The 26,803-nt window shown below is 39.1% G+C and overlaps 2 protein-coding genes across 3 annotated transcripts in view; one reads left to right on the top strand and one right to left on the bottom strand.

Moving 5' to 3' along the window:
• The window catches only part of ACP1 (acid phosphatase 1), a 32,093-nt gene extending 28,560 nt beyond the window's left edge, over positions 1-3,533 (bottom strand). For both annotated transcript variants that reach the window (XM_042446525.1, XM_042446524.1), the window contains exon 1: positions 3,473-3,533. In XM_042446525.1, coding sequence (XP_042302459.1) covers positions 3,473-3,530 — 58 coding nt within the window. In that variant the 5' untranslated portion in view covers positions 3,531-3,533. The remainder of the gene's footprint in view (positions 1-3,472) is intronic.
• SH3YL1 (SH3 and SYLF domain containing 1) overlaps positions 55-26,803 on the top strand; it is a 39,795-nt gene continuing 13,046 nt past the window's right edge. The window contains 8 exon segments of the mRNA XM_042446521.1: positions 55-393; positions 7,591-7,701; positions 10,799-10,912; positions 12,127-12,191; positions 17,860-17,972; positions 19,051-19,179; positions 21,592-21,757; positions 26,504-26,564. Coding sequence (XP_042302455.1) covers position 393; positions 7,591-7,701; positions 10,799-10,912; positions 12,127-12,191; positions 17,860-17,972; positions 19,051-19,179; positions 21,592-21,757; positions 26,504-26,564 — 760 coding nt within the window. The 5' untranslated portion in view covers positions 55-392.

A 26,803-nucleotide genomic window follows, 5' to 3' on the forward strand; every position in this document is an offset into this window, starting at 1 on the left:
GGGGGGGAGGAAGGGGCGTCTATCATTCTTGCCTGTATGATAATAAACCACATTTTTAAAAATTTAGGAATAAATTAAAGGTTTAAAAATTAATCCGGCCCCGGGAGTGATATCCTCAAGTGGTCAGCCGCACTCGGTCCCTGTGTGGGGGTTTTCCCGGGGCAAGAAAAAAAATCAGGCACTTGGGTAGACAGCTATGCTTCTCTATGCACCTGTCCCAGGTGAGCAGCAGCAGCACTAGCCTCCTCCTCTTCTGCGAAGGCGGGTTTGTGCTGCTGCTATTTGTGATGGGGCACCATTCCCTCCATTGCAGCAGGTGCAGCTCTTCTTGGGAGTGACTGAGGCTGCTTGGCTTTCCCCAGCTTGTTTTCCTCTGGAGTCTTCTTGGAAGGAGTAAGTACATATGTGCCTCTATTTTGTGGGTCTGTTTTGAGACTCCCAAAACACACTGCAGGGAATAATGACAAGGCATACAGACCAAGAAAGTAATATGTTCTGTCATTTGTTGTAGACCAAGAAAGTAAATCTGTCATTTGTTGTAGACCAAGAAAGTAATTTATTTGTTATAGACCAAGAAAAGTAATTTGTTATTTTGCTATTTGTTATAGACCAAAAAACTAATTTTGTTATTTGACCAAAAAAGTAATTTGTTGTTTGTTACAGAACAAGAAAGTAATTTGTTATTTTGTTATAGACCAAGAAAGTAATTAGTTATTTTGTTATTTGTTATAGTTCAAGAAACTAATTTGTTATTTGTTATAGACCAAGAAAGTAATTTGTTTTAAGGAGGAGGGGATAGTGGGGTTTATTTTATTATATTGTATGGATTTTATTGTTGCAAGCCGCCTCTATGTTCTTGGAGAGGCGGGATAGAAATAAATGTATTATTATGATTATTGTTTTAATAAGTGAACCAGAGATGATCCAAATGATAATCTGATGCTAAGATCTGTGACACTATTTGAAGTGTTTTATTTAGAATTAAAGTGTCATTGTTTGTCCTTGTATTCCACTGAGATGACTCTGTTGCTTATAAGTGGTTTGGTTTGTTGTTGTTGATGTTTGGTGTTGTAGTTTTGTTGTGTTGTGACTGTATGTTTGTTGGATGAGAAGATAATCAATAAAAAAGAAAACAAAAAATAATAATGACAAGGCATACTTGTGAGACTGTAAAATATTAATAAATGTGAGTTTCTGCATTATTCCCTTTCTGGTATTTAATAAACAGATACAACTCACGCATACAAAAACTGGATTCGCTGTCTGCTCTATCTATCTCTCTCTCTCTCAACCTAAATACAAAACACATCGTGCAGATATAATCCAGTTTGGGACCACTTTAACTGCCCTGGCTCAATGCTAGGGAATCCTGGGATTTGTAGTTTATTGTGGCTCCAGAGGTTTTTGACAGAGAAGGCTAAATATCTCCCAAAGCTATAGTTCCCAGGACTCCACAGCAGTGAGCCATAGTAGTTAAAGTGGTGTCAACCTGGATTATTTCTGCAGTGTGAACGCAACCACAGAAGGAATCCTTAAGGTTGTTATCCTTCTCCATCTGTTCCTCTTCATGGATTGTTCCTTTTTTGTTGTTATGGAGTGTACTTCATATTTTCACAGTGATTGGCTCTAATGTTTAAAGCTTAGCACATTTTCCAAGTGATGATCCCCGCTGTCACCAATATCTTGATGTGGTGGAGTCTTGCTCATACGTTATATAGGTTTTTGGCAATTATGACATTGATGCTTTGCTCAACACATGCGCAAAGCTTGCTGCAGAAATAATCCTGGTGCCATAAACAGAGTAGGCTTAATGTCTCACAAAACTACAGTTCCCAGAATTCTCTAGCGTTGAGCCAGGGCAGTTAAAGCAGTTTCAAACTGGATTATTTCTGCTCTTTGTTTTGGACCATAGACATTAGAGCTGATGTCACGTAATTCAGGGGACTGGCAGGTTATTACTCCTAACTTTTCTGAACTGCACTGGATTCCAGCCAATGTCTGATCCCAATTTGCATTGCTAGTTTTTAAGATCCTAAGTAACTACAGTAGTTTTTGTCAACATTCTCAGCTTCTCAGGTTTGCTGGAGAGGCTTTGGATTATTTACCTTCAAGGCTTTAGGACAAGGACCAGTGAAACTCCTTTGCGGAGGTTGCTTTCTCCCTGGGAACCATTTGGTCAGTTTCTTCTATTGTTTTTCTACTTTTTATTCAATGTTTTACATAGGATGGATGTACTACCATGTTTCACTTTTGTATTTGGGGGGGGGGGGAATCTTTGATATTTGTAGACACACATATCCCTGAGCTGTGGAATTTAAGTGAAGCTCAGTGTAGTAGGATCCTGCATAGTTGTACTGTTGCCAAAAGACTTGTACTGCAAGGCTGGAAAGATAAATATTCCCCGTCTATTGTTCAGTGATCAAAAGCGCTCATAGTGTGAGTTGCTCGTGAACATGTATTTTATAAATGCCAACTTTAAGAAGATGCGTTTTGAGAAATATGGTCAACTCATATTTATGTATATGCCTTGCCTATTTTCATATCCTGCATACTCCTCCCATCCCTTTTTTGCTGTTGCTTTTTTCTCTTTCTTTGTAATCATATTACACACACACCTATATGTAAAGTTCTCCAAAGATATGATAACAGTGGTACAATATTCAGACTATTTCTGCCAGCTTCCACCTTCTGCTCCTCTTCCTTTGAACTACAGTGTGTACAGTGTAACATAGGGAAGGAAAACTGCAGCCTGTGAGCCATATATACAACACCAAGGTTTCAGCAAAGCCATCCACATACACCTATTTTTTCTTTTTATCTACATGATTCACAACACCTGGAAAATGGCACACAACTATTTCTGGAGGGGCTATTTATCCTTAGTCTCGCCACAATGCTTCCGCTAGCCCCTGAAAATAAACAGACAAGCAAACAAAAATGGCCTAACTGGAGGTTGTAACTGGAAGTGCTCTCTGGTGTAGTAATAGAATTGCAAGATGTCCATTATAAATAGAGCACACAGATTGATGACAAACAGGAATGGAAGTAGAGAGCAACAGGGAAAGAAATGGAAAATTAAAAAGGAAAAGGTGGAGGGAGTCATGAGTAGGTAGTAGTGTTGCAATGGGTTGGCTTTGATGCCCCATGCTATTTTTGAAAGTCTCCTAACCCTCAGGGACAACTTTTTAAGGAGCCCAGTGGAAAAGAATAATGAAAAGCAAGAGCAGGACAGCTTTCTACATGTGCAATGCCACTTTGAGAGGCAATCTAATATTGTCTGTTTAATCAGCTTTCACACCCATCTAACATTCAAATACCTGGCTTTTATTCCTGTCCTTGATTACAACAAAGCTTTCACCTCAAATATTAACTATGACTTGTTTGCTCTTTGGCAGGGCATCTACAGGATTTTTTTTCCAGGGAAAGGCAGAGTAGTATGGGAGCATAATCCTCATATGCTGCTACAACATACCTGTGCATTTTCTTGTGTGGGTTTGCAAAGCAATAATCCTCTTCATGTTCAGTGACATTTAGACAAATGTAAACAGTCAGAAGAATATCCTCAGAACTTGGAATATGCCAGCACCAATTCAGAATACATCATGAACCTCTAACAAGAGTTTGTCTGCTGTGGGGAAACATTGAAAAACAAATGGAAGAAGAAGGAGAAAAGTACAAATGAACAAGTACAGTACATAAGGATGTATTCGGCATTTTTGGCTCATAACATTGATACCTTTGCAAGTCTTGTTGGGAAAACAGTGTCCATGGTCATTTTTGAAAGATTTGTGGAACTGCCTTTTTTTCCATAAGAAAGAGGATCACAGTATTTTAATAAATAAAATAATCATACTGTAGTTTCTCAGGATCTGTAAGTGAGGCTGGGGTAAGAGAAACGGCTATACCTGATCAGGGCTGAGAGATATAGAAAAGTGTAGACTATCTTACTTTCCACATTATCAGCCACTTTTTACATCCCCTGCCCTAAAGGATCCTTTGCAATACTTGAATTCTGAATTGTATGGGCATTCTACATTATTTTGTGTGAACAATCCCTGTTCTTTTAAGAGGATGGGTGTACCATATCTGGAAGATTGATAGTGTGGGCAGCATGTCTATCCAGACAAATAGAACTGGTGTCTGAAGAACCTAGGTTTACGTCTTTGTTGTTTCCCAATTAGTAAATCTAGTGTTCAGAATGTGATATAGCTGATATTCTCAGCTTATCTCTCATTCCCTATAATTAACTTCACCGCCCTCCTGCCTACTTCCAAATTTCCTTTTATATACCATTATAAACAATGCCAACACACAGGAAAATAAAAATGGACTACAATATAGAGCTATCATAGAGTACCTAGTGCATATAACAATACTGGGCTACTTTATAGGGTTGGCTCCCTTAGCCACAACTCTACATCATGAAATGTGGATATAATGATCATGATTTTATATTGAAATTCTGATCTTATATATGCAGACTTGTATTTTGTGGGGTTTGTATTATCACTGTATTTTTTTAAAGTGTCCATTCTTGGAAACTTTTGCAAAAATTCCATAATAGGTGAAAACAAGCAGCATTTCTCTGCGGCCGAGATTTTGTCTAGAGTATGGCTGCTGGATTTTTAATAGAAGTGGACTTAGAGAACACACTAAACCCCTTGCTGACTAACTGGGTTTGCATTTGTCTGTGGGCATTGCAACATTTAACTACATTTAAAATTCAGGAGGGGAGAATCCCCTGTCCTGCAGACAACCATGAATGTGTGCATTTTAATATTTTCTCCATGTGTGTATATTTCTAAAATGTTGTTAGAGGGAACATTTTATAATAACATCTAGTTTTGAGACAGTGCAGTGTGGTGTGTGTATGTGATGTGTGTGTGTTTATTGCCTCCTTACAGGCAAACTGGCTGAAACGAAGAAATAGCAAAATGGCACAAGGGAGTTTGTATGAATGACTTCCTATAAGATCCAATATCTGTTTTTTCTTTCTGCAGCAAAATTTTTACAGAGGTAATATATTGTCTATATTTCAGAGGAAGAAGGTGGTTCCTCCTAGTATTCCTTACATAAGAAAACCCTGTGAAATTCATGGGGTCACCATAACTTGGCACCGCAGCTTGAAGGTCCACACAAAGATACACAAGAAGTAAATACATACTATAGCTGCAAGCTTTTAAAAACCACAGACATTCAGATAGGTAACATGCTAAATAGTCCAGAAGAGACATTGTTTGTGGCACTGAATGGGGCTTTTCTATATTTCCATATAAAAACTGCTTTAAGGGAGTCACTATTAATGGAGAAGAGGAGGAAAGCAAGGCAAATGTTACTTTTCATGGATCAGTATGTAAAGTGAAAAGAGATTGTAGTAACAATTCCAGTGGAGGAGTCTTGGTCTTCTCTTCCCACAATAGTTTTTCTTGAGAGGAAAGAAATTCCAACAACCCTTTCAATCATGCTTTTGTGCTGCCATCGCAAAGAACTTATCAGCAGTTAGTTCCCAAGTATCTCGAGTGGAAGGACACCATGAAGTATAAATACAGCAATAATAAATTCAGAACTAGAAATCTTTTGCCTTATCATGGTATCTAAAATTTCGGTTTGAGGTGGTTGCCAAATTGTACGATCAGTTGGCTGGGGATGATGGAAGTGGTGTAACTTGGAAGGACCCAAGCAATGGAATTGTTGGCGATGACATCAGGCTTGCCATTGTTAGGCACTTGTACCTGAGGCAATAGCAGTTTTTTGGAGGTGTTTTCTACACTAACAATATACCCTGGCCTCATCCCAATCCCGATTCAATCTGTCCAGATGACATATGGCTACATCTGCAGCAAAACCATTATTTTAAGCCATTAATTTAGTATAAGAGAACCTGCAGTATACTGTGGAGTTTCCGGGAAACTCTGGAGTGCCTCCAGTTTGCTTGGCTTTCTGGACAGCTGAATTAAGTTCAATTTGGCCCAATCCGGGGCAGCACAGGGAAGGTGATGGATCTTGTTCAGAGCCGCCACCGCTGCATAACTGACCAAATAGCTCCCTACAAGAGCCTGTAATTTCTGCTGAGGTCAGGATGCCTGTGTGAACAATGAGGAATGGGTACAGGGGTCTGCATCCTTGTTGACTAGTGTGCAGCTCACCATAACAGTTTCCCTCTGCTGCACAGAATAAGGCAGCTGGCTACTGTTTATTTTTTTTATGAAATCCTGAATTATATAATCCTCAAGTGGTCCTGTTTTTCTGCTCACTCAGTTTTACTGCTGCAGAGGAGCTACAAAATCCCTTTGCTTTCTAATATATATAAATACATACAATAAAAAATAGTGCCCTACCCTTTAAAGGCAGGCTAAAAGTAACCTTTAAATAAAACTCTCCTCTGCTGTTCTGTGGGTAAAAGTACTTTGGCGCATTATGTCATGAGGAAAACCAAGAGCTCATTGTTTTGTCACATAAGCTATACTAATATTTACCTTTGCTCAGATACTTTCAAACTTCAGTGATACCAGCAAAGCACTAAGAGGGTTACAACCAGACCAACTGGCCACATTTTTGTAGCTGCAAGCTGCCATGATAATATTTGGACCTGATGCAGGTGGAACATGGGCTATAACTTTTATACACCCCTGGCCTACTTAACATGGGTTTTATGGTCTATGGGCATTGTGTTGCAAATGTTTGTTCATGTCTTATGGCAATCTCACCTTGAGTCATAAGCTTTTCATATAGTTTCTTAAAAGAACTATAAAACGTTGTGACTTCTTTTTAGACTGCAACCACACTGTCAAAGAATGCAGTGAATCCCTTTGTATTTACCCCAATACAGAACACTTTTAAGAAATAGTTCTCTTCTTTCAGGTCATAGCCAGACAGTTGTTATTCAGAATGCTAATCATGGCTTGACACATCTCTCTTAGAAATCTGCATAGTTTCAGGCTCAGTGGTATGCTTTGTTGACTCACACAAGGTGCAGTATTTCTCTTTAATAACTATAGAATAAGAATCTCAGAGCCATCAACTAGCTTTGTGTATCTCTAGCTGTCTGATATAAGGGACTGGCATCCCTTCCCCATGTGCTATGGATTGGCACCATATTTCTGCCCACTGATTAACAACTGATGGTTTTGTTTCTGGAAACATGCTGCATACCAGCTGCCAATAGCTTGCCGACTAGCACTGTTTCACACAGACTGATGTTTTGAGTATCTATGAACTAGTTAACCCTTTTTTGAAGCTTAACTGCTTTTATATTTCCCAATACATCTCTTTCTTTCCCTTGGCCATGAGCTGAATGAAATTGGAACATTGAAAGAATTTGTTCATAGACACAATACTTGGGTGTCAGAATTGTTCCTTGTATCAGTGTGGTGCTACAGAGATTTCCTTTTGTGCTCATATTGTATGATATCTTACTAGTATTCTATGGTATTACTAGCCAAGACATTTATGCCAGATTTTTAGGAACATAGCATGAGCTGGTACAAACAAATGTTAGGATCCTCTAAGAAAGAGACACATACTTGTTGTCCCAATTAGAATAAAAGTTACTATAATATATTTATCTCTCTCTCTCTTTTTCATTTACAGTGAATAATCCTATACCTTCCAATCTGAAGTCAGAAGCTAAAAAAGCAGCTAAGATTTTAAGAGAGTTTACAGAAATAACTTCCAGAAGTGGTCCTGACAAGATCATACCTGGTTAGTTAAAAAATGGCTTTTGTTGTTGTTGAAAATTTTAATTTGTCTTTCCTCCAACTCTGGTCTTGTCTCTGAGTTTATCATAGTGAAGAATATTTGCTTAATATTTGCTATATTTGCTTAAATATTGGTACCATGAAATGGATCCTATGATTAAGAAGCTTAGTTACATTTCAGAATCCCAGATTTCTGTAGATTATTTCCATTAGAAGAGCTGGTGTCACATCCAAGAAAACAACAGTGACTCAAGAGGTTTCCTTTACTCTCATTTACAATGTATTTTAAAATGGATTCTAATTCAGTGATAATTTAAGGAATATTGATTTACTCGATTCCTTCCCTATTTGCACTTTGGAATAATTCATTTTGAAGGGTGAGCTTCAAAGCTGACACCTTCTGGCTGGTGGGTACATGTGGAAGTAATCCCATATTCAGGCCTCATTAGCCAAGAGTGTTAATACACAATTTGACCCCTAGGTATCTTACAGGGAAAAGATTTAAACAGTATTTTCCACACTACTGGCTAAAAATCACAAAGTGGTAAGGTATTGAGTGTGTCTCAGGATTTCTTTCTTGGATTCCCCCACCCCAAGTCAATTTAAAAGAAAGATGGACATTTCTTGTAGACGGGGGGCAAAGGTTGCCCTTCCTGTTCTGATTGAGTAATGATACTAATTTCTTCTCACTAAATTTTAGGTCAGGTCAGCAAACATACCCAAGATTAGATGTTAGAATTTTGTTGCTGTTGTTTCGGCTTCTTTTTAAAATGAAGTGTATTATTTCACCCTCTCCATGCTGTTCCCCCAGATTTAATTAAATTGGTTTAGGTTGCATTTCCCCACTGCAGAAACAGTCCGAGTTGACACCACTTTCACTGTCATGGCTCAATACTATGGAGTTCAGGGAATTGTAGTTTTGTGAAGAACTTAGACTTCTGGTCAGGGAGCTCTGGTGCCACAAAAGACTACAATTCCCAGATTGCCAATGCATTGAACCATGGCAGTTAAAATGATGTCAAAGTGGATTATTTCTGCAGTGGGGATGAAGCCTTAATCTACATTCATTTACTCAGTGTCATTTCCCTTCACTTTTGTCTTCTCTTTTCTCTCTCTCTTTCTATCTTTCTATGTTTTTCTCCCTCCCTCCCTCCCTCCCTCTATTGGAGAGTGAGAGGGTCTGAAGGCTATACTCTTTTGTACATCCCCTGAAAAGGTAATCCTGTTTGGAGTACAACCTGTCCATGTGGCTTAATGGTTTTCAGAAAACCCTGGTGAATTCAAGAGGAAGACCTTAATCAGAACTTGCAAGATATTCTGTCAAAAGGATAGCATGTTGCATCACTCCAAAACATTATACTGTATATCAGAATCTATATCATGGAGTGCATCTACGTTGTAGAAGCTGTGCAGAGTGACACCATTTAAACTGTCATGGCTCCGTCGCACATAATCCTGGGATTTGTAGTTTTCTGAGGCATCACCATTTTTTTTGACAGAGACGTCTAATGACCGTATAAAACTACAGATCCCATTATTCCATAGGATGGAGATGCAGCACTTAAAATGATATCAAACTGCATTATTTGTGCAGTGTAGATGCACCCATGGTAGAACCTTGGATGGTGTTATCAGCTAGGTGATAATGGCATGGTTCTGATGTCCTCCCATAGACTTCCAGATTCCTTTTCTTCTTGTTTTTCTGATTTGTAATAAGAATGTTTTGCTGTGATATATGAACCAAGCAAACTATGATTGATCATAATGTTACAATAATGGAGTCTGGCTCAACATTAATTATGAATATCATCTTTGAACTTTGGGAAGTTCTTTGGTTTGGCAACCTCAAAACCAAAAGAGAAGCCACCCATGAAAACAGAGGACATAATCCATGCATAATAGAGAAGGTGTGGTGAATGTGCAAGCATATGGCATTTTCCTGATTATTCACACAAAATTTTGGATAACTGTCTATTTTCAACCAGTGTTATGCATCAGGAAGGTAGATCTACAGCCATTGTTAGAATTCTGGGTGACCTCTAGACCATCTGTTGGGATGTCTGATTGATTAACTGTAGCAGCAACAACACCCTGACCTCAAATTATTTAGATGAAATATATAAAGTTTAAAGTGGCCAAGTATAGGTTTTTATGTTGAAACACTATGAGTTCCATTCAGTTCTGGTACTAAAAATAAATTCCTAGATCTAGCATTTTTAAAAATTATTATTATTACTGTTTTTGGAAGGGAATGTATTTCTTTTGCAGTAGGTTCCAGTTGGTAAATCTCAGGACTCTAGTAAACAGACAAACAAACAAGATCCTACAAACATGAAATCTGCCCGGCCCTGTCTTGAGTATATTAATTTCTAAACATTCCCCCATCAAAATGAATCAGTGTAAACTGACAGCTGATCTAGTCTGTGATAAGTAGCTTACTGCTGTATGATGTAGTTCTTCCTTAGGAAAGGGGAACAAAGAAGAGTTCTCAAACTCATAAGAGCAATAATAATCAAACTCTCTCCAGAGGATCTTTAGAAGGATGCCTCCCTCTTAACATTGCTTCACTTTATTTCCATTGTTTATGGGTTCCTGCTAATGAATCTTCTCTCTTTTAAAAAAATTATCATATTAAAAATAACACTGTCTTGAAAAAGGTTATTTTGACTTTGGAAGGGTGGAAGGATAGAACCTTCTAGAAACAAGACAAATTGTAACTGTTACTGTCTGCTAGTGTGGAGGTTGATAGTCTGTTTACAATAAATATAACATTTTAATACAGTTTGGACATTCCTCCCATTAAATTCATCAGTGTCATATTCTTGACTCCATGGGATCCCAAAAATACCTTGATTAAGCTTATGAAAATGTTGAATTTGCATGGTATCAAAACTCAGGGAGTTGCACAGCATTTCATGATACAGCATAAAAATCTGCTTCTTAAAATGAAGCTTTCACAGGTTTGTACCAGGGATATAATGTGGAGAGAGTGTGTGGTAGGGTAATTACATTTGATATTCCTTAGTTTCTAAATTGTTTTTTCTGTATTAGTTATTATTCTCTTATCTTTACCATCATTAAATAGTTAATTTTTTTTATAGCCCACGTAATTGCCAAAGCGAAAGGCCTTGCAATCTTGTCTGTCATAAAGGCTGGATTTTTGGTAACTGCTCGAGGAGGCAGCGGGATTGTATTAGCTCGCCTGCCAAATGGAGGTAAGTTTGTGCCCTTTCATTTAAAAATAATAGTAGCATAGAAAACCGTATGTGTTTGCTTCATTGTTCTACTATCGCTCAGCAAAGCAAAATACAAAAGGTCCATAGGACCCAAACTAAAATGTGTGCCTAATATTTTAAATTTAAAAAGGATATTAGAGCAGGATAAAACAGTAAAGCAAGGAATATTGAGGTATAGCTCTGAGCTGACTTTTCCAAATTATGTATGTGGAATGCAGACAAAAATTCTCAGATCCTATGATATGGGTGCTTTTGTTAATGTGTTTGGAATATAAAACTAATTTTACATACAGTATTTATAAAAGTGAAGTGAAAAATTAAGCAAGTGGCAGGGGTGGTAGAGAAAGTCAGATTGTCCTATTGGAGTTTTGGTGTACAAAAAGACAACCAACCTTAAAAGAAATGAAGAGAGTGCCTGTGAGAGCAATAATGCTGTTCTTTGGACTATAGCACTAAAAATGTTTTAACACACCCTCTGCCCTCTGGCACGTCTATATGTGAAGAATCTCCTAAAATCCTGGAACTGAGACAGAGTTGTGTTACTGATGCAGCCACATACTTTGACAAACCATCTGTGTTCTTTTGCTGGCATGCATTTAACTGCCAACTGCTACAATTGCTCTGAAGAGTTTAGAAATGAATTGTCTCTTTGTTCTGAGTCAGTACTTACTGGCAAGTAAGTATTGTATAACTGCTAACCACTATCTAAAACAATCCACTATATTGTAAAAACATTTTGGATTAAATAATCTAAGTTTTAATAAGGAAAAATCTGTTGCTCAGTTAACTCTCATCATGTAAGACGACTAATTCTGTGTTTTGCTGTTAAAGGGCCTGTACACCTAGAGGCTGCATACCAACATTATGGAACATAGGTTGTGTTTTTCAAACCCACCCTTGGAATAATTTGGATCTTGCTAAATACAGTGACCTTTTAACTGTTTGCAATCAATACTGGAATAACATTTTCCAGTGTTTAATCACAGAAATATCTTAACTGTATGTTCTCCTTTAAAGCTGTTTTTCTTTGACATATAGCTAGCAGAATGGAAAGGGATTATTTGCAAATGAACTTTCAGTAAAAGTGATGGATGTGGTAGGTATCTCTTCTCCCAGCTGCACCAATGTGCCTGTTATTAGTTTTAAAGTGAGCACTCTACATGGTCACTGTATGTCTCCCTTTATGTGTCTAGGCTGGTCGGCTCCATCTGCAATAGGGATAGCTGGCCTGGGTGGTGGATTTGAAATTGGAATTGAGGTAAGTGTTTACGATTACAATCTTCAGTTAATTGATTGGCTAAAAGACAGTTTTGGTAGACTAAAAAAAAACCCCAATTCATCAATGAGCATATTTCTACAGTCTACCCTCCCCAACCACAGACTTGCCATCAGTGGATTGGAGCCTCCACAGACGGTATCACCCCATTCTCCCCAATGGCAGCACATGCACCCAGCCACACCAGTACAGTCATGCATGCAGTGGTCGTGTGTGTTGCCATTAGGAAGAATGGGACGAGGTCTTGCATATTTTGTCATCCGTGGGGGTAGGTGTAGAGAAAAGGCAGATGTGGGTTAGGCTAGCAACAGCCAATCATGACCTAGCAGACAGTAGCCAATTAAATGATGGCTGGGGGGGAGATAAAAACCCCAGTTAGATGTTAGATAGGGTTTGGTTTTCAGAATGATTTTGAGGGTTCCAGGGTAGGAATCTTAGGACTATAGTCCAGAGAAGAAGGACTTAGGAGCTCTACAGACTGATGATGCTCATTGTGCACAGTGCATAAACAGCACTGTACACTAGCTCCTAAGTTCCTGTGTAGAACTCTAAGTGAAAGGGTTTTATGAAAGAGATATCCTGAGGGATATAGTTAGCCTGCATGGCAGAGATATAATAATATAATAATAGTAATATTTATTTATTTATATTAGTTTGACTTAAGAAAATATGCTTTATAAGGATGGTGTGAGTGTCCTGAAAGATTGGAACATTGAGATTCTGTGGAGATTTGTATAAGGAAATCATAACTAAGAAGAAACTTTACCATCTAAAATAAGAAATACAAGTGCCTGTAACAACAGTTGTTTATTAACATTTATTCAAAGCTTGTCTACATTTTGAATTACATCCACATTACCATTAAAAAGCCTTTTAAAACAAAGACTGTCACAGGAGGGTCTGGAACACAACCCCCATGAATACGAAGGGTCGACTGTATTTCTTAATTTTACAAAACACAAATACTTAAGGGTTTTTCTTTTTAAAAAGCCAATACTAACCTACATGGAAGATATAATAATGCTACTCTGAAGATGATGCCTACTGCTTTCTGTGTATATCATTCAGTAATCAAGTGTGACTTTAATCAAAGTATCCCCAACAGATGGTCATCCAGCCTCTGTTTAAAAACTTCCAAAGGAGTATCCTTGTTTGGTGATTTTTAAACAGAGGCTGGATGGCCATCTGTCGGGGGTGCTTTGATTGTAGGTTCCTGCAAGGGGTTGGACTGGATGCCCCTTGAAGTCTCTTCCAACTCTAGGATTCTATGACAAAGATCCAAACCACACTGCCAAAATAATCCAGTTTGAGACTGCTTTAACTACCCTGGCGCAATGCTAGGGAATTGTAGGAACTATAGTTTTGTGAGACAGTTATCCTTCTGTGTCAGAGAGCTTTAGTGCCATAATATACTACATTTCCCAGGATTCCCTACCACTGAGCCAGAGCAGTTAAAGCAATCTCAAACTGGATTATTTCTGCAGTGTGTTTCGGACCTATGACTTTCTTCTCTACAGCTATTATTCTTTCTGATATGCAAACCCATGCAGAGCTGATTCAGTGATTAATTGACTAAAATGCATGTCATTAATTAAATAAAATGTCTTTAAATTTGTTTCAGCTCTACATCTTGTTATTTTAGCATTTATCTTCTTAATATTACTTAATACATCATTCTAGAAATAAGAGGCTAACCTATTACCTTGAAGAAGCTCTAGACCTATACTCTTGATACTGTAGTTTACTAGGTATTCTAGCTTGTTTTTGTGGAGTTTTCAGGGTATGTGGCTGTGTTCTGGAAGAATTTATTCCAGAATTTATTCGCTTGCATCTGTGGCTGGCATCTTCAGAGAATGGTCTAGCTTGTATTTGTGTCCTTGGTTGGTTGGTGTTTTTAATGGCTAGTTACCAACCAATATCCTGTCTGTACACTCACATACCAAATTAAAGTGTACTATGTATATTGGAATGACATTCATGAGTTGTGTTAGCATCTCCATTGTTGTGATCCAATAAGAATTGATCCAGTTAGAACTGGTTAGTCCGCATGTGTTACATAGTCGATATCTGTTGTTCATGAGTAGAGAAAGCTCCATGATTCATTTAGAACTGGTTAGTCTGCTACTGTGCTGTATTGTTGGTATCTGTTGTTTCTAAATAAAGAGGCTGTTGAAATGATCCTGGCTCCTCTGGCTTCTTGGCCTTAGGGCAGGCAGGTCAGAATGTCCTCTCCTACAGTGAACATTGCTTACAAAACTAGAATATCTATATAAATAAAAATACATCTGCCCACTTGTTTGTTACCGAATCACGCGAAATTTTGACCTTATATTTGGGACGGTCTGCCTTAAGTCCTGGGAAGACCTGATGGTGCACCCCACATGACAACTAAATTGGTACCAGATTTAAAGTTTATAGTTTGGATGGCCCAACATACAATATAAGCTATGTGCCTTACACAGAATCTTCTGCAGGGGTCCATGGTGGGAGGCTATATTAATTCCCTTGAAAACAGATGGACAAAGTCGCCAAATCTGAATGTTATGTTTTGAGAAAGAGTGGCCCATGTAGCTTCCACTTTAAGGAGGTCCAGTTAGAATTTGTTAGTCTGCTACTCTGCGGTGTTTCTGGTATCACTCATGAATAAAGAAAACTCCATGATCCAGTTAGACTGTTGGATACCCCCAGAAATTAATCCAAACAAAGCTGCGCAGTTATGTTAGTACTACCTGAAATTCCATTGTAATGCACCCATTGAGACTCACTCTCAGCAAGTAGCAAACATGCAATTTATAGATAAAGTAAGTAAGACACTGCTTATTCACGAGGAAGTTTGATCAGCATGGCTGAGAATCCTGAGATGGTTCCAGAGACTATAATGTAACCCACATCCTTTCTGTTTATGTCTATGGCGGGTTACAGACCGCCGAAAAGCGGCAGCCTGCACCCGCCCCTTTCCCAGCCAGATTGGGGCCTCAGTGGCCAGAGCGGCAGCCACTGAGGCCCTGATTCGCCACTTTCCAGGCTGCGGGGAAGCAGCAAAAGGCCACTTGGCCCCTTTCTCCTCTGCATTGCTGGGCGCAAACGGCAAAAGGAGCTCCATTTCGGAGCTCCTTTTGTGGCCAGGGAAGGGGTGCACTATGCGCCCTGGCGTGGCATGACAATGTCACATTCGCGCCGCCCCGTATAGAGGCGGCGCGGTCGTGATGTCGTAATGGTGGCGGCCGTGTGGAACGGCCGCCACCATTTTGTGTGTGCTCCACGTGTGCAAGGGTTGAGGGCGTCCGGAAAGGACGCCCCTTTCTAACCCTAGCACGCGCAGAGCGCACACTTTTAGGCCCATTTGTAACGGGCCTATCATTTCCTTATTGGTCAATACCAAATACTGTAAATTAAGAAACTTGGTGGAAATGGCACAGCTACTCCCTCCTTGCAAGTGCCGTGTTGTCTGTTTCTGTCAGGTCTATCCTCCTGCTTCAAAGGAAGTGGGAAGTAGCTATCATACAAAGGGGCAATTACAGGAAAGCTAAAGGATAAAATCTCTTGTGCCTACACAAACTTATATGGAACCAGGAACCGTGCCAGCATAGTACAAATACAGAAGAGAAGCCTAAATCCAACTTTTTGTTCGTAGACATCCATTAGCACAATGGGAATGTCTCCCCACCCTGCTTCTTGTCTTTAGTTCTCTACACGTCTTGAAAACGAGCTCCAGGGGGGGTTTCAGATCTCATGCGAGGGCCTGTAGTGGAAGGTACAGGTGCTCACACACACATACCTGGTTCCGCTTTTGCAGCAATGCCAGTGGAACAATGGCATTTGACCAGTTCCACCTAGAACCTGGGGAAATATTGTAACTTGAACTTCCAGTTTCATTGTCTTGATAATTCTTTCAATCATGTCATATTGTTGTTGATAAGCATATGGCACAATGGCAGAGCAAATTTTAAACTATGTGCTGGATCTTATCTCCTTCACTCCCTCCTCCCACCCCCATTTACACTTGTGGTAAATGTATATTTTTATGGTTTCTTCCCACCCACTCCTAACCAACAGTTCAAATAATAAGAGTTGTAGCAGTTCCAGAAAACTTGCATACCATGACTTCTCTCTATATATATGTGTGTCTGTGTGTCTGTATGTGTTTATGTATACACATACACACATTTTATACATACACACAGTAGGCCCTGGAGTTTGATTCCAGGACCCTCTGTGGATACCAATTCTGTGGATCCTCAAGTCCCATTAAATACAGTGGTGTAGTGAAAAGGTGCCCTTATATAAAATAGTGAAATCATAGTTTGTTTTTTGGAATTTATATTTTTGGAACATTTTCAAGGCATGGATGATTGAATCCATGGATAAAGAATCTGTAAAAAAAGAAGGGCCAAATGTGCATGTATGCATGTATATACGTATGTATACATATGTATATCTCTTGGCTCCCCCCCCCCCAGTTGTTTTTAAAATTGATTTCTTTTGCTCAAACACATGCTACATTTCTAAGGAATTGTTTGGTAACAGTGCATTTAATTAATTTCTATTTGTGCTAAGGCAAGCAAAGGTGACAATGGAATATGTTCAGCATGAACATCCATATCCCAATTCTTAATTTAAGGCTTGTTTACATTTTCACCACTTCTGGGATGACAGCTACTTAACCTGTGTCACTCTCCTGAATGATCAAGAGTTTTTCTAAGCTAAATTTAAGAGTAGAGCTCATAAAAAGCACAGACAGAGAACTTCTGAATATACTGTACTACATACTGCCTCTTCCACTACATTTCTTCTTTTATGCTTCAGGTGGCCTGTGCTAGACTTCTCCCACCTCAGCATCTTTATATGGTAGTTCTTTGTTTTTGTTGTTTCTGTTCTGAGCTGTATCTTCTTTAAAAGTAGAATACAGTACTTTTTGATACAACATATGTACATGAATTGGTGATTTCCAAGTACAGTGGTGCCTCGGGTTACGAAATTAATTCGTTCCGTGGCACCGTTCGTAACCCGAAAAGCCTTCGTAAGCCGAATTGCCATAGGCGCTAATGGGGAAAAGCCGCGATTCCGTGCGAAAAAGCCGAAAAAAGCACCAAAAGTTTTTTCGTAACCCGAAAAAACATTCGTAACCCGGAACAATGTTTTCCTATGGGATTTTTTCGTATCCCGAGGTACCACTGTATCTTTTTTCTTTCTGGCAAAAGAAGGCGTGATTGCAATCTGCAGTAGGGGATGTGTTGACTTTTAAATCCTGTTGGACTGCAATGCCCATCATCCCTAGCCAACATGGCTAGTGATGAGTTATAAAGCTCAACAACATCTGGAGGGCTGCTCAACAACATCTGGAGGGCTACAAGTTACTCATCAATGCTGTAACCTGTAATTTCCTGCAGCAATAGTTGAACATTTTGATTTTATAAACAATTGTAAGGACTTTTTTTATATGGAGTAAATGGTTTAATTTTGTTCTTTATTGTTTAAGCGATTGCTCATAAGGAATTTAGTTACTCTGTTTTATACAGAAGTAAATCCTAATCTGTTCAATGGTGCTTGCATAGGATTGTGCTTAGTTATTCATTCTACCCATAAGTAACTTGGCTGTGTTCCTCCCACCCTCCCACCCACCTACCTTCATTCTCCATTGGCCACCCAGGTGTCAGACCTTGTAATAATACTGAATCACGAAAGAGCAGTTGAAGCTTTTGCAAAAGGTGGAAATCTTACTCTGGGAGGAAACTTTACAGTGGCAATTGGACCTTTGGGGAGGTGAGTATCACTGACACTTTGAATTACCAGAATTGATGAGGCTGTTAACTTACTCCTTATTTGTTAATTAATTTATTTGTAGTAAACTGAAATCTGCATTGTTCTTGCTGTAAAAGCTGAACATAGACAAAGCATGTAATATAGTTGTCTTGGAACTTCTACCAATGGACAATACTTAGAGGAGTTTACTTAACTGAAAGCCTTCTCTATGTCAAAGCCATTGCCTGCAGAAGGCATGCCCAGAAAAAGGCTTTCAGATCAGCCTAATACTATGTTAAAAGGCAGGAATAATATAAGGCAACTATTACCTGTACTGTTTTTTATATACCATTTTGTCTTTGATAATAGCTTGATTTTTTAAAAATCATTTTTTCTTGAATTGTTCTTTTGTCTTTATAACCCTTTACCTATGCAATATGTTGGACCAGATCCATCCACTGTTCTCTACCATCAGGTAGATAAGACGTTGCTTTTTACCCATTTGCTTGGCTAATTTACTTCTATTTTCCTTTTTTGATTCATTTCTCTCCTTTAGTTCCCAGGAAGGAAAACTTGAAAGTATAGACATTGACTAGCATTCAGCAGGGTCTAGAAATTACAGGAAATACAGAGTATTCACCAGATAGACATTCTATTTTTTCTTCAGGTCTTCCTAGATAAGGCTTCCAATCAGACAAAGGGAACACTTCCTAATTAGGACTGTTTATAGTGAATTATATCAATTTATGAAGATGCTAGTAAAGCTATTTGTATACAAATAATTTGCAAAGTACTTTTTCATGTAATAGTGTGCTTAGACAGAACTTGAATAGGAACAAATTGAATATTTCTTTTGATAAAGAAGTGGTGGTAGGTAGAGAACTATTTACCACTGATCAGATTTGAGATTTTATGCACAAATGACTGTTAATTGAGTATTCTGATTTTAAACCAAATATTGTGACTATATGTAACTACTGCATTGATTCCTTTGGGAATTTACTGGACTTGGAATAACATTTCTGTATTAATGAACATGAAAATAATTATAAGCCAATAAAGTTGACAATTGATGATAAAACCTCTCCTCTTCTCTTAGAAATCTAGAAGGTGACGTAGCCTTGAGAAGCTCTGCAGCTGTCTATACCTACTGTAAATCTCGAGGGCTATTTGCAGGGGTCTCTTTAGAAGGGAGTTACTTAATTGAAAGAAAGGAAACAAATAGCAAGTAAGTTGTTTGACAGATCAGACTGTTCTGTTCAAAATTTGATTCCTGTGGTAGGAATATTGTAAACCTCTGCTACTCAAATTGATGGTTTCTAGACTGGTGACAATCTCTAAGCCATTGACTGATGGTTCATGGAAAATTTATGGGAAAGAAAGAAAGGATTATAGCCAGTGGGGGCATCCCTCATATCAGATCACCTGAAAAGCACTGTTGTAAACAGTGTAAACAACTGTGTTTTATTGTTTTCCAATTCTGTCTTTAAAATGTTGCATGCGGTTGGTATATGAAGAAAAAAATATATTACACATTTATAATATAATATAATATTGCTTCTAAATATATTTATTTTGTTGTATTGGATAAATCCAGTAGTGTAGACAATTATGTTACCTTTGAGCAAAGCAATTTTGGGTATGTATGTGAGCGTATTCTTTGCTACTGACAGTATATATGTAGCAGCCACAGTGAAGAAAGGTATATCTTCCTCATTTTTGCAGCACATTGTACTTCATAGGCCTGAAACGCACAGACCAAATAATGCGGCTTCTGGCTGCTTTAGGGGCATGGCATTTGGATGATGCACACCCCCAAAGCAGCCTAAAGCTGCCCCAAGAGCACACTGAGGCAGCAAAGCCAGCCTTTTCAGGAGCGGATTAGGTCCGCTCCTGCTGATGGCCTGTTCAGAACCACAGCAGCAGCCTGCTTTGAGAGTGGTCCCTAGACAATCATGGCCAAAGCAGTCTCTGGCCACTCTTTTTGATCCATCTGCTTCACCCTTTAATTTATAGTCCTACTTTCTGTGTGAATGGAGCTAAAGATGAAATCATCCTAATCTTTACAGCCAGAACCTCATGAGAGCATAATATAGTGTAGTGAGCATATCAAGTGCTAAAAGTTGTGCCTAGACAACTTGTTTGTGCTGGGGTTTGAAGTGCTAAGTAATCTATTTACATTCTCTGATACAGGTTGAGAATTGTGAGGCCCAAGGGTCACAAGGCATTGTATGCACCCCTTAAACCACTCCACCCTAAGATTCAGAATTGAAAACTTTGCCTCTGGTGCACTAGAAGGCATAATTCTCCACACACACACTCATGAAAGAAGCACAAAATAACAAAGAAAAGGAGCAGGAGCTGAAAGAAAAGAAATTGGACGTAACTAGGACATCACTTCTGGTTTGGTGAAAATGACTCAAGCCAGCCTGTGGGAGTTTGGAGGGGCAGGAATGATTGCCTATCCTTCCTTTGTCACTACAGTTCTTATCCCATCATAAGGTTCTATATGAAGCAGCCTTTTGTGTTCGTGTTTCAGTATTTACTATAATGCTAGTTAAATTCTTAAGCTGTTCTTGATAACTACTGTAAATTTGAAAATTCTTTTACTCGGGAGATCTCTGTACATGCAGGAGGCACACAAAGAACTTCTGCATCAGGGCAATAATCCTTTACAGAGTAACAAAAAAAAAAGCACATCTTCAAGCTTGAGACTTGAGTGTAGACAAAATACTTGCCAGTAATCAAAATGTAGCATGAGATCCTTTGGAAAGAGAAGATTCTGTAATCTTTAAATACTGAACAAACACATGAAGTCAGCCTGAGTTTCACCTGAGCTTCTAGTTATAATTGCTTGAACATTTCGCTTAAATGCATTCTTTCAGCATTTGGTATCTCAGTAGGAAGACAGCATTAATAAGATAGCTTAATTTAAATACAAGGATTTCCCAAGTATCATCGATACTTAAGCAACAAACTGCCAGTACCTATTCTTATGTATCCAAAAAGGCAATATTCATGCACCCAAGAATAGTATCAGCAGAACTGTGGAATCTCAAGGTTTTCAAAAGTATAGGTTTTTAAAGGGGGGAGGGGACAACAACAACCAAGAATAGCTCCATCCGGACTGAGCAGGTTTAAGAACACAGAGTGCTGACAGCTTCTTTGAGGGAGGAAAGAATAGGAAACATTCATGAAAATAATTTAAAATAGAGTACCTTGAAAGGGGTTAAGGTGGTGAGTTCAGTGCCAGTCAGGGCTCAGGCTCGACTCAGGCTTGCATCCTTCCAAGGTTCCTAAAATGAGTAACTAACTTGCTGGGGAAATTAGCTTACAGTTGTAAACCACTTAGAGACTGCTGAAGTGGTATGAAGTAGTATATAAATGAAGCTGCTATAGCTATTGCATAAGAAATGGGTCAGAAGCACAACATACTGCAACAGTTTGTTTCAGGAGCCATTTATACTACAATTAAAGTTTTTTTATATGTGCAACCAGCCACATAAATTTATTGGCAAGTGAGCCACAAAGACAATCAAATGTTTGTTGTGTTCAAAATATACAAACTGAGTGACAAGCAGAAGAAGGTGCTATCTGATCCCCTTTCCTCAACAACTATCATGAAATATTATTTTTCCAGGTTCTATGGTCGGGATATTCGTGCCAGTGCCATTTTGTTTGGTGATCTACCTCCTCCTCTTCAGGCACAGGACCTTTATGACATCCTTGAGTCTTTTACACTCCAGTATGACTGTTATGAGGGAAGGAACCATGTGTGGACACCTGTACAAAGAGAACCAAGAAAGGTTTGGCCAACACTGCACCATAGCTGCTTACTACTTATTATGGTGGTGGTGTTGCTTTTTGTTTTTTGGGTGGGGTTCTTTTGTTTTGTTTTGTTTTTACCAAGACAGATTGTTTCTTCTTTGACACCACTACCTTCTACTATTTTGTGGACCAGTGACCATAAATCTCCATCTTCTGCCAATGCTGCTATGATAAACAAATATGCATTTGTAACTTTACATTTGCAGATGAAATGGAAGGAAAGGGAAATTAATCCTGACTTGTTTACAGGCAGTTTCCCAGGCCTGTTGAACACAATGCTGGCATGGAACTGCTTCCACCCTAAAGTCAGTTCATCTGTGAGATGTTGCTTCCCATGAGAACAATTATAGGCTTGAATCCCGTTGTTGCTCCTGGCTAGGTCTATTGAATTAGTGGAATTTATTTATCTGTTGATTCACCATTCAGCAATTGATTCAATGGGTCTTTACCAGTGGATATTTGCCAACAGAATTCCTGCCAAAAGTTTTCTTGAAATGGGAGGCATTAGTAAAGTGACAGTAGTCTTGAGCCTCTCTGCTTGATTTTTAACAGGCAGCCTGAGCACTTACCTGGATTTGCAGCACTCATTATTTTGCATACTGTAAATGATTTAATCATGTCCTTTTCACAATTCCTGCATAAATACTCTAAAACCATTTCCAAAACTTTCAGGCATGGGGATGAGGGACAGTGTATTGCTACCTGTTCGCTAGTGTCCATGCTACACGTGGATCCATGCTACACGTTGGCTAGTATCCATGCAAAGCATACATATGTATAGTGGCAAAAAGTTTATTGAACTGTGTTCAGTATAAACTGGTTCCCACCAAAGTTTCCCTTAGGATAGCTTGTGGTTAAATGCCTGTACTGCAGCCACTCACTCACAAACCATAAGGTTGTGAGTTCAATACCAGCAAAAGGGCTCAAGCTCGACTCAAGCTTGCATCCTTCCAAGGTCACTAAAATGAGTACCCATACTGTTGGGGGCAATTAGCTTACACTTTGTAAACTGCTTAGGGAGTGCTTAAGAGCACTGATAAGTGGTATAGAAATGTACTTGCTATTGCTATTGGTGCTGGCAAACACCTCTTCCATTATTTCATTTGATGAAATTAATGATTAGAGATCTTGGGGTAGAAACAATTTCAACTTGTGATCAAATGTTGATTGCTTAAAGTGCAGGTCACCCTGTGAGTCTTTGTGGTTTTCCCAAAGGGCAGCAACTTAACAGTAGTTCTTTGCTGCTTACTTATTTAAAATATTTATTCTCTGGTCTTCAACTGAGGCTTTCTGAGCAACTCCACATAATTAGACAATAAAACAACAGTGACTTGTTTCAAAATGGAATCATCACTGAAATTCCAGGACAATAAATCTCAAGAGCTAACATTCCTAGGAAAGAATGTGGATTGCCAATCAAGATGGACCTCACTGTACCATCAGTAATATATATGAAGTACTTTTATTTATTTATTTTAAACAGCTCTCACTACTATGTGTGCCTGTGGGCTTAACATACCTGCTTGTATTAGCTGTTATTTTTCACTACCCCATCCATTTCTAATAAAATCTCTTACTTCCCTTCTAAAGTAGTAGCTTGGTATATGTGTGAGGAAAACCAGGCGGGCTATTTCCAATCTGAAACATGTATTCACAATATAATATAATATAATATAATATAATACAATATAATATAGTTCAGCAAGCTCCATACACGGGCGCACCATACGCGGCTTCCTGTTTATGCTGAAAAGGCTCTCCATTCAGCACCCGCTGTGTTTCAGATGATGAAAAGACTTCACGAAGGGCCTTCAAGGCTGATTTTAATATCTAGAAGAGTTCTGTTGGAATAAGACTATCCTTCATGCCACAAACTATTTAAGGATTTCCAGAATGGGCTTGAAAATGAAGCAACAGTGGTTGTCCTCAGATCAGTTAGAGATGTTTGTGTGCATGGTACTAGTTAATAAACATGATGCTGTATTTTGTGCTCACTTAAGGCAGGCCTACATTCTATGTATAGCAGTTGTCTCATAGAATCTAATAGTGCATGAATAATTGTGGCCAGGCTATCTTCATCAAGGAGGCCTGGCAGGCTGCACATAATATATCAGTTGGTGAAAAATGTGTCCTATCACAGGAATTACCTCGTACTTCTAGATATAGTGCCCAAAGTAGTAGCACTTGTAGCCCGTGAACCTGATTTTTCAGGGGAAGTGCAACTCCAACCCAAACAAGCTGAATACAGTGCACCCACGTTATATGTAGCCAAGGGTCCGTAGGGGAATTTTTATTATTATTAGCTCAAATATTGCAAGAGGAGGGCCTGCTACGACGGCCCTTGCAGAATTGTCTCCCGATATGTATACGGAGTAGACCAGGGGATTCCAGTACATGGAGCTGAGACATACTGCTAGAATTAATAACCAATTTATTTATAATGGGGGAAAACACATACGATTCACTAGCATACACACACACATACAAGGCTCAAGAAAAGCATAGGTTAGCATGGAATAGGATTTTAGGCATCACTGGGCTGATACGTACCAGAATGTAGACTCCCTCCAGGAATCCAAATGGAATATGATGAGGATGGCATGAGGCTCAGCCATGGAATGACTGGCCAGGAGCCAGGATTCAAAGGGACATAGCTTCCCCCTGAAATCCAGACTGGCCGCGTGTACAGGCAAATCTGGGAGTATTTATAGGCAAAATCTTGCTTCTGGCAAAGGTGCTTGATGGTGAGAACAAAGGTGTTTAATGTTAAGGAAAATGCAACATGGGACATACAGTAGTAGAAATAAAACATGTATGTGAAAGTCACAATGACTAAGCAAGAGCAATTAAGAAGCCACACAGGTGAAAAAGCTAATGTAATTTAGAAGTCTTGAATGTCAAGGACAGAATTGTAGAATGTACAATTGGAAACACCTGAGATTCATTAAGTGTACAAGGTGAAATGATGAAATTCTTAAGTATGGGTTGAACTATGTGAACCAATCAAAATGAGTGTACACGCCCACTGGGTGGAAACTGACTAAGTGGGTGGTGATTAACAATGGCTATAATAATTGCTATGTTTGCCAATGTAGTTTGTGGGTAGTTGGAGTATTTTGGAGATATTGGAGATGTGAGGGCATTAGTATTTGTATATAGTAGAATAAAGTAGATCTTTTATATAAGACTACTGAGTTGTCTGGTGTCTTGAGTGAAGATACAAGAGCCAGCAGAATCCTGGAGAAGTTTGGAGACATCTCAGGAAGAAGAGTGAGAAGGCTTGGAGGGTTTGTCAGGGTCTTCAGCCTATTTTCTGAAACTCTGCTGCTTTGGAAGAAAAGCATTAACCACTGACCAAAGCTGGTCAGCTCCGCTGCATAACAAGGTGGTGAGTTAGAGCCAGAGGTGAAGAGCTACAACTCCCATCATCCCTGACATTTAATTACTTTCTTTTCACCTGGATGTCCCTGTCTGTCTTAGTGGTCTTAAGCTGCTCGGACAACAGACCCTGGGAGGGGGCAAGAGCCTAAGGCAAGGCAAACATTTGCTCTTCCTGGTCATATGATAATCCTCTTATGCGACTCTCTAGATATGATAATGTGGGTGCCCCTCAGGGCTACTCTAATAGCCTGTCCACCATTGCTGGCAATGGTGGATAGACTATTAGAGTTCATCTAGGGGTCATTAAGGGTTATCATTTATACCAAAATTTATATGAAGGAGCATGGGTAACATATACGCAGGTACACTATATGTGGACTTAAGCGTACATGCTCAAGCTGCCTGGAGCGTGCGGGGCCCAAGGGGTGGCATATCCCATTCAAATGAATGGGGCGCGTGCCCACGCACAAGCCCCAATCAAATGAATGGGCTCAAGCATACGTGGAATTAGCCTTACATTGGGGGGGGGGGTGGTCCAGAATGGATCCCCTGCATAAGGCAAGGGTCCATTGGACCTTTATTCAGTTGCCTATGTAAAGCAGTCAGTCAAAGCATTTCATCTTTATGGGAATGAGCTTCAATTTATTGCCCTCCATACAGTTGCAGGCAATGATTCAGCACTTCTATAGCTTCATTTGAATTTGATAAACAAGCGAAGTGGAGGAGAGTGACCTCTGCATTCCTTACAGAATTGTGTGAGACTACTTTGGCTCCCATAACAAGACTTCTTTTCCTCTTCCTCAGCCTTTCAGAGCTCATTTGGGTGGTGTGAAAGGGAAGAGACATTCATTTTGCTGGTCTGGTTCATTTTAAAACTATTAAGATTTATTTTTATTTTAAATTGTATAATTACTGAATATACTCAAGTATGAGTTATCCTCTTGTATAAGTGGAAGTCATGTTTGAGGGCCAAAATTATGGATTGTGACATGACCCATAGATAAATTAAGCGTAAATCCTAGGGAGATTGCTGGGTTGGAGGAGAGCCCAGCCTTTCTCCTTCTCTCAGCCCAGGGTCAAAGGAGAGGTTTAAGGAGGCAAAGCCCACCTTTACTACTTCTCTCCAGCCTGGCTGTCCCCACATTGACCTGTGTATACATCAACCTAAGTTTGGGGATAAATTTCTCAAATTTTGGACATAAATTTCTTGACTTATAGTTGAGTATACATGGTAGTTACATACTTGTCTCTGTAAATCTGAAAGTTCTTTAATGCCCCTTTTGGACATCTTACTTACTGAAACTAAATTTTTTAGCTGTATACTTTCTATCCCTTCTCCCCAGGTTAATGAATACTCCTCAAGGCAACAGTCACGTAGAACATCTGAAAATTTTACACCAGAAGGTATTGTATTGTATTAATTAAACTGATAGATCATCTGATTAGTAATTGCTTGGGAGAGGTTTACAAGTATGCAGTTATTATGAACAATATACTACATATATAACAGCCTTCTTCTGTTACAATCTATATTACCATATATGCATGTGTATAATTTGACCTCATGTATAAGTTGAGGGCAGGTTTGGGTGCCAAAAGTACAGATTTTGTATGATAACCTGAGAGTAAAACATAGGGTATGA

Source organism: Sceloporus undulatus, chromosome 1 (assembly GCF_019175285.1).
Source record: "Sceloporus undulatus isolate JIND9_A2432 ecotype Alabama chromosome 1, SceUnd_v1.1, whole genome shotgun sequence".
NCBI lineage: Eukaryota > Metazoa > Chordata > Lepidosauria > Squamata > Phrynosomatidae > Sceloporus > Sceloporus undulatus.